The 8,541-nt window shown below is 31.7% G+C and overlaps 1 protein-coding gene across 1 annotated transcript; it reads left to right on the top strand.

Annotated features, from left to right (window-relative positions):
- The first annotated feature begins 1,757 nt into the window (after positions 1-1,757).
- On the top strand, positions 1,758-2,981 carry LOC134707368 (protein HEXIM1-like). Its single transcript, XM_063567074.1, has one exon. The coding sequence runs from the start codon at positions 1,866-1,868 to the stop codon at positions 2,715-2,717; it is 852 nt and encodes a 283-aa protein (XP_063423144.1). The 5' UTR covers positions 1,758-1,865; the 3' UTR covers positions 2,718-2,981.
- The last annotated feature ends 5,560 nt before the right edge of the window (positions 2,982-8,541 follow it).

Below are 8,541 nucleotides of genomic sequence, written 5' to 3' on the forward strand. Positions count from 1 at the left end.
GTTTATGCACAAGTAGATGTCACGGGTCATCGATACTGAATAATCATTGGAAGAGAAAACTGTGAAATTGGACAGGTTTATAATCAGTATGTTTCGGATCAGTTAAAGAAATAAACCTACCACAACAGATAAATCAAAACCTTTACCATTCATACAACGTGAAAAAAAATCTAGAATAAAAGAATATGTTACGGACCCATAGAAAGGCCCCGGTTAAAGTAGATTGATCTTTAAATAACACCAAATTGATATGAAACATGTCACATGACCTCCCTGTGGCAATATACATACACATAAAGGTGAAACATATTGCAGCGATGATTATGCCCATTTATTTATAGATGAAAACATTCTATTTCTTAATTGTTGTTTCTTTTAATTTTCCACTCATTTCCGTTTCATAAAATATTGTTACAAAAACAAAGACCAATAATTTGCGTGAATTCAGTGTCCTTTCGTTGACAGTTTTTATGTGATTTTATGCAAGTCAATGCAATGGAAAGAGAATTGTGTCACTTTTGTTATTCAAATAAATATACGAAGTCAAGGGACAGAACTCTTCCCTTACTGAAAAAATCAGCCTTCTGCAAACATTTGCTGCAAGTCTGCTGTGAACTTGCTGCAGACTTGCAGCGAACATATATTGAATCCGTGTTTGCGGCGTGTTTGCTTTAAAAAGATGGACTATCAATCTGACAAAACAGAAATGTATTATAAACAAAGCGAAATTACCGTGGCTTGTTATTCAAGCTAAATCATTCTACGCGACTTTCATAAAAGTGAGAGATTAACTAAAACAAAAAGAGGTCAGATTTACATGATCCACCCCAACATTTTCTACATGTACCAAGTCAGGAATATGAAAGTTGTTTTCCATTCGTTTGGTGTGTTAGTGTTTTTGCCATTTTATATAATTAATTAAGTGATCGACGTTCTTTTTTTAATTTTCCTTGTATCATTTTGTTTTTCAGTAACCTTTTAAGTAAACATAAGTTTACATCTTCGTGTTTAAATGCACTAAAACTGCCTTCGTTTTTCATATAAGGGTGCCTAAATATCAGAAATAGTTGAATATAGATCTATATGTTAAATTTGTTGTGTAACTTTTCATTTTCTGTCTTCTCTATTAGATATGTGTTAACCATATCATTTTTAGTGGCGGTTTCAACCAGACACATCTTTCGTATGTTGTTTCCATGTGTTATTGTTATTAACAATTATATTTGTATGTAATATGCCCTCCTGGGTCCCTAATTTGGTTAATACAAATATTCTATTATATTCTGTTCTGTTTGTCAAACCAGAGACAATTATATGTCGCTGGTAAAACAAATATATATTTTAAAGAGTTGTGCTAACCCCAAAATAACATTAATTTTGTGTTATCAATCCCCAAACTCAAGATAAGAAAATAAGAAAATGACATTCCCTTCCAAAAAATGAAATGAATAGAGAAACTGCAAAGTTGTTATTTACGATATAGAGTGCTCTCCCTTCTTAAAATGATATCCATTCGCATATTTTGCACTACTTTCTTCCAACAATAAACACTACAGATTTTTTTCTGGAATATAGATTTTAATTGTTATTTTAATGAAACATTGTTGCGGATTTAATCTGATATTGATAATTAATCACGAGGAATACATGTTGTTACATAATAAAACGTATTCATAGTGAAATCGCTCGACATTTAGGTTGTACGGTTTACATTTTATATCGGAGGGATATTTTGTTGACTCATATAAATATCAACGTTGCTGATCTGCGGGTAGTTGTCGCGTAGACAGCAGACGAAGAACTTCACGCTAATATGATCTTTGACTTTTCTAAATTTATTACTTTTGATAAAATTCTTTACGTATATGAATGTCAACGGCTCAGCGATGATGGAAGCGGACTTTTCACGGGGTGACGAAAAAATGGAAACAACAAATCCTCTTAGAGAAGTCCCAGATGGGGAAAAGGAAAATCGAAACTCCTGTGGGGCGCCCCATGGAGTTGGGGCAGTGGACGGGAACCACTCTGAAGATATAGACATATGTGAGAAAAAGAAGAAACGAAGGAGGCGACCAAAGGGTGGTATGAAACATAAGAAATACAAACCATATGACAAATTAAGTTGGAGTGAAAGACGGGATCTGGAAGAAAAGGAGGCCGTTCGAGCTAACCAGAAAAGGGAAGATGCATTTAAACACGGACACCCAGTTGCACCGTATAATACCACCCAATATTTGATGGAGGATCACATTAAAAATGAGGAAATTAATCCAGATTTGCATTTAGAAGGACACTGCCATAGAATTAATTCTAGAGAGTCGCGGGAAGGTTCCGGTGGGGGCACTGATTCTTCCGAAGAATCTTTTACTTCTACAGAAGATGAGGAAATTGAAAATGACAGTTCTTATCAGGAACATCAGTTCACAGAGACATATGATAATATGGCAGCAGAAAGATTAAGAAATATGAGCAAAGATGAATTAATCAAAGATTATGTTGAACTTGAATCTAAACTTGACCGACTGGAAAAAAGATACAGAAGACGTCAGATGCGTTCCAAAAGTGGCGAAAGTTCGGGGTCGCTCAGTTCTGGAGGAGAGGAGTTTATGGATTTTGATGAAGTGAAAAAATTTCAAGAAGAAAACAGAAGATTAAAAGAGGAAAATGAACTGTTAAAAAAAGAAATTGGAAAATTATCAGATCAGGGATCTAATTAAAACTGAAGATTTTGACTTGCATTGTGAGTTAGGAAGAGACGAACTCCTCCAAGCCAATCAAGGTGCTGATCATTTTTTTATGCATAAATTTGTAGATTTTCCTCGTTTGAGTACATTTTATCAAATTTTTAACTATTAACTTTATAGTTTTTAAAAAATGAGTTGCGGCATTTCTTTTCTCTAAATCATGTAAAATTGAAAACAAAAATGAATTGAACATTTTTTTTCTAAAAAGTTGGAAAAAAATAAATGAATTAAACATTTTTTTTATAAACTTTAACTGAGACTACTATAACATGTGTTATAGTAGTCTCAGACTTTAATGATAATAGGTTCAAACATTTTATTATTCTTTTTTTTTTATCTAGATGGAAAACTTTTAAGTTGAAATTGTAAAATTAATTAAGATACAAATAAAACAGATGTTCTTTTTTTTTTTGATGTACATTTTTTTAACAATTTGAAAATTCTGTTTACCACAGATTTTTCTGTATAATGGTATAACATGTTATTGTATGTTGCTTTATCCAGTTAAATATTGTGTATTTGATGTGTATACATATGATATGTATAGGTGTAAGGGAAAAGCCATTTAACTTTTTTAAAAAAGGGGGGAGTGTTTGGAGTGAAAGTTTTTTTCGTAGAAGGTTATCTTTTATTTTGGAGTTTTACAACGCTACATGTAGCTATCAATCAACTCTTCAAAAATTATTGAAGACTACATTGAATAATTAAATATTTGGAAAATTCTGATTCAGAAAAAAAATTGTATTTTTTCATCAAAATTGGCATTAGAATATTTTGTTATAAAGGATAATACTATAACAACCCTCCCCCTTTTGAAGTTAAATCGTTGTTTCCTAATATTGCTTCTTTAGGGCTTAATCTAGTCCAAAGGGGTTTACTTATTTTATATGGGCATTAAAAATGTTGAAAAGGGAAAGCTGGTAATATAAATGAATGATCCAGCAAATACATGTAGTGCCATCAATGGAATTGCAATTGTTGACTTTGTTTAATATTTGAAATAATTTTGAATTTTTCTTACAAAAATAAATCTCTTAAAAAGTTCTCAATAGTGAATTATGCTACATTTTGTACATGATTACAAATATTAATCTTAGTCAACAATTAAATTGAGTTGCATTGCAATACATGTATCTTGGAATAATTCCTAAAATTCCATATTTTTTTTAAATCATGTGCATGTAGATTGTTATTTAAATTTGAAAAATTAATAGGTGTTGCATTTATTGTCTTTTGACAAATTTTATTTTTATATATTTTCGCACATATTTGTGTACTCATACATTGCCATTTTGTCTTTCCTTTTTCAATCATGTCCATGAACATATTTGTATGTGCATTTTTTTCTGTTAGTTTTCTTGACATTTAGACCTTGTTCTGATAACATTTTTTTTAAATAATAATTGACTTAATTATTATTATTGACAAGATTTTTTAGTGAAAGAATTATCATTTTGGCTAGTGTCAAGACTTGAGCTAAACAAATTTATCCTGATAATTTATTTTTGAATTAAAATTTGGAATACACATTTTATTATTATATAAGGATGACCCATCATGTATAATCCTTGAGCATAGGCATATAAAAAACATGCAAAAATGCATGCTTTTTGGCTTGGTTTAAAGTACATGCACATACTTTGTAACATACAAAAACCAGTCCGTAATGGATTCCTGGTTCTGAAATTAGAGAATGAGAGAACTTTTTATTACAAGTTGAAGATCTAAAAAGAGTGAATTAAAAAACATTTTCTTGTTTATTTCTGTTTAATATATGTTTTTGTACATGTACATACTATATCATACTTGTTACAGTTAAATTGTTTGCAATAACTTTTTTGACTGAATGAAGTTGAACATCATGTAGCATCAAATATATTGTTGATGCCATCCCATATTTCAAACATACTGTCTTGCACTTCATGTTAAGCTAGAGAAGCAAGTTAAGTGGAAATGTTATTCATGTATATGCACAGCTGTACATTGTATTTAAATTTGTTTTATACAAACTTCCGAAACCGAAGCCTGATGAATAAGTCCCAGGATTCACCAAATCATAGTTATTTTCCACCTGATTTGATTAATGATACAAAGTACATTTTTGTACATGTCCATGTAGGCTGTTGATGGTATGAAAAATATTTAAATTTTTTTAATAGTCAGTTGATTTTAAAATTAAGTTTCTTAGTAATAAACATGATTAACGAAATAGTTGTAAAAAAAAAGGAAAAAACCTTCAGAAGAAAATAAAACCCTGTTTCACTTAATTTTCTTTCCTGTTTTGTCCCATTTTAAAATCTTTCCATAAATATTGAATATTATATTACTGAAAACATATTTAGTGTTTCATTAAACTTCTAACATGTCTAAATTATGTATGAGATTAGTGCTTGTCATCACTTTTGTGATTAAAAAATTGTAATTTCACATGATTATTTTAGCAGGACACATAAAAATGTATTTATGAAGATGCTACATTTAATTACACCATCGTTGTAAGGTAGATAAAGATAAAGGTCGCAGCTGTCTTGATGTTGATGGTTAACAATTCAAAATCAGTATACATGTATTTTAAACCCTTTTCATGTTTTTTTATTGTACAGAAATTTGATAGTGAATTTCTAGTTCAAAGAGAATGATGGTACAAATGCATGAACTACAAACTTGCCTTTGGTCTGCAAATTTTAAATATACATGTATAAAAATAAACTAAAAACTTGTTAAAAATTACAGGATGGAAATTGATGCTTACAAGGAATAAAAAGTTTATAATGGAGGCCCAATGAGGGTGAAAATGCCAATCAAAAAATCTATGCAAAAGAACAGTACATTTTTGTAATAACAATTCTTAAAAAGTAAAAATGCTTAATTTATATTCATGTTCATTTCATTTTTTTGGGCAGCTATAATGTCGTGGTTAAATGAAAGTATTAAAATAAGAAAGAAAAACATACCCATTGCACCTCCATCTGTCATCATGACAACTCTTTTTGTGATGTTTTGTCTTTTTTGTTATGGCAAAATGTTTACAATTTACACTGTTAAAGTTTTATTATAAAGTTATAATATAACCAAGGAACACTGTGTTAGTCATTATTTATGAATCCTTTTGGATATGGACAAGGAATGTGTTTGTTTCATATTATTTCCATTTCAAGATATTTTTTTTAAATAGACACAATTGAAATGATGGTACATGCGAGATGTGGTATGATCACCAATGAGACAACTATCCACCACAGTTCAAATGACAAAGATAAAAGCAATGAGGTCACTGTATGGCCTTCAACAATGAGAATAACCCCAAACGACCTGCACCTAAAAAGTGATAAACAATGTATTTTGCCTTCAACCAAATTCTCTGATGTTGAGTTTACTGTAAGAAGCATATTGGATGGCTGGTTTTGAATTTTCATTTTGATGCACAACTTTTAATCCCCAAAAGAGTTCTACAACACTAAGTATGGTAGAATTTCACTAATTTAAGACAGTTACCAAACAACAAAAAATACTTACCAGTAGACATCCTTCAACAATACACAGTTGTCAAACAATAGGTTATGCTCAGGATTGGCCCAAGTCTAGAAAAGCGTTGATAAAACTTAATGGGAGACTATTTATAAATACCTCTTGTAGAAACAGTTAACACGGGCATAATGTTTCTTATACTTTGCTCTGGACTCGAGTATTTTATGAATAGCAGGGTGTATTGTTAGTATTTTATGGAATAGCAGGAACCTGCTATTCCATAAAATACTATCTCATGGCAAAATGACACTTTATTGAAATCCGGTGGTGCTAGGTTTTTATTGCTCAATGAGCTTACAAGAATAAGTACATGTTGGGTCTTGGTCAACAATATAAAAAAGATGTGGTACATTTATGATTGCCAATGAGACAAGTCTTGACAAGAAAGCAAATGACACAGTAATTAACTATTGGTTAGAAAAGCCCATACTGCAACCTATTGATTGACTAGAAAAACTCGGGATTTTGTATCCAGTCATCCTGGTGTAGGGGTATGAAATTGTATGGGGGCTTCATATGCTCAAGGTCTTGTATTTGACTGCCTGCATAGACACTGGAAATGTATTCGATTTTATCTACATAAATCCAGAATCAAAGAAAGCATGTTGAAGAAATAAACTCTTGGTCCGGTGATCCGACTGATAATCACGGTTAGAACAAAGGACTGTTAATCAGGTTTCATCAGATCTTGACCTCATTCCATGGATCACGGATCCCTTTGCAAAGGCTGATCCTGCCATTTTTAAACAGCAAAAGGGTGTGTGTTCAAACCTTGTGTCCCGATACAAATGCATTCATCGCCTTAAAAAAAGAGGGATCTGCCACTGGTTTGGTGTTGAATAGGAATAAATGTTGGATGTATCTGGCATGGTTCGTTGGTCAATGTTTTGTTTTTCCTGGTTCAGTTCATGTCTTGCATATTTTAAGCTATAGGTTAACTATTTTTTGCACAGAATGGTAACCTTGTAAAGGTTTTGACCCCTTGTTTTCGGTTCATTAGTCAAACATTGCTTTGGTGGATACTCCATTTCTTGTACAACCAACTAAGCAACTGAATAACTACATATACATCATCATGGAGTGTAAGGTGTCTGGCAGACTTCATCTAACCATGAGCTAGTTTTAATTGCCATTGCTTAGTATGCAACACTTTAATTGTAGAACCTTAATATTTTCAAAATAATTTAATCATTATCAGTAAAGTCGGTGGAACATTTCGGTGTGTGCACCCTTACTTACAGTTGTGTTAGAATTTGAATCTGTTGCAGAAAATTGGTACAGTTCTATTGTTAAATATTGGAGATCTGAGTTTTGAGGTAATAAGTACTTATCATTAAATTAAAATCTCCACACTGGCTCATTGTTTAGTTAAATCACTAACACACAGCGACCAAGCATAGAAAATTAGCGAGTGCAGATATTTAATTTAAATTAGATTGTATAACATTAGAAAATTTGCATAAATGGCATAGTGCACTTTTTGGTGCAAGAAAAATGTTTGTCCTCCCTTCCAAAAAAGTTAAGAACCTAGTTTCATCTATTTGGTACATCTGATATGATAATTGCCCTAGTGAAAAAATATGGCAGTAACAAGTACTGTTATTTAAAGCTGTCCTGGATTAATTTTAAAAGCACAAATTGAATAACATGTAAATTGAAAGAGCAGTAGATATGAAGTGAACATAAATGAGACAATGTAAAATAAACAACACGACTTGATAATTGGTAGACAAGAAGTGACGATCAATTTCAACCACTGATTGTGTCCTACATCACTGTGTTCTTCTGGATTTTGTTTTGCTGTGGGGAAATGTTTGTCAGGTGAAATAGCTGGTCAACAACAGTTTTAACTTCCAAGATGATTTAATATAAAATTTGAGGTTGTTATTTTGCTACACTGCACTTCAGATATTAAGGGCAACACAGTTTCTAACTTGAATAAGTGGCTAAACAAAATGTCAAAATCTAAAGGGAAACACTCTATCTTCAACCCTAAACATGTGCCTATACACAATATTCAGATCTAAAGGGAAACACACAGTCTTCAACCCAAAACATGTCTTATATACAAAATGATCAGATCTAAAGGGCAACACACAATCTTCAAAGCTTAACACATGTGTCTAGATCTAAAGGGCAACATAGTCTTCAACCCTAAACATGTGTCTATACAAAATGTCTAGGTCTAAAGGGCAACACTCGGTTTTCAACCCTAAACATGTGTCTATACAAAATGTCCAGGTCTAAAGGGTAATACAGTCATCAATGC

The sequence above is a fragment of the Mytilus trossulus genome, chromosome 2, assembly GCF_036588685.1.
Source record: "Mytilus trossulus isolate FHL-02 chromosome 2, PNRI_Mtr1.1.1.hap1, whole genome shotgun sequence".
Classification (NCBI taxonomy): Eukaryota; Metazoa; Mollusca; class Bivalvia; order Mytilida; family Mytilidae; genus Mytilus; species Mytilus trossulus.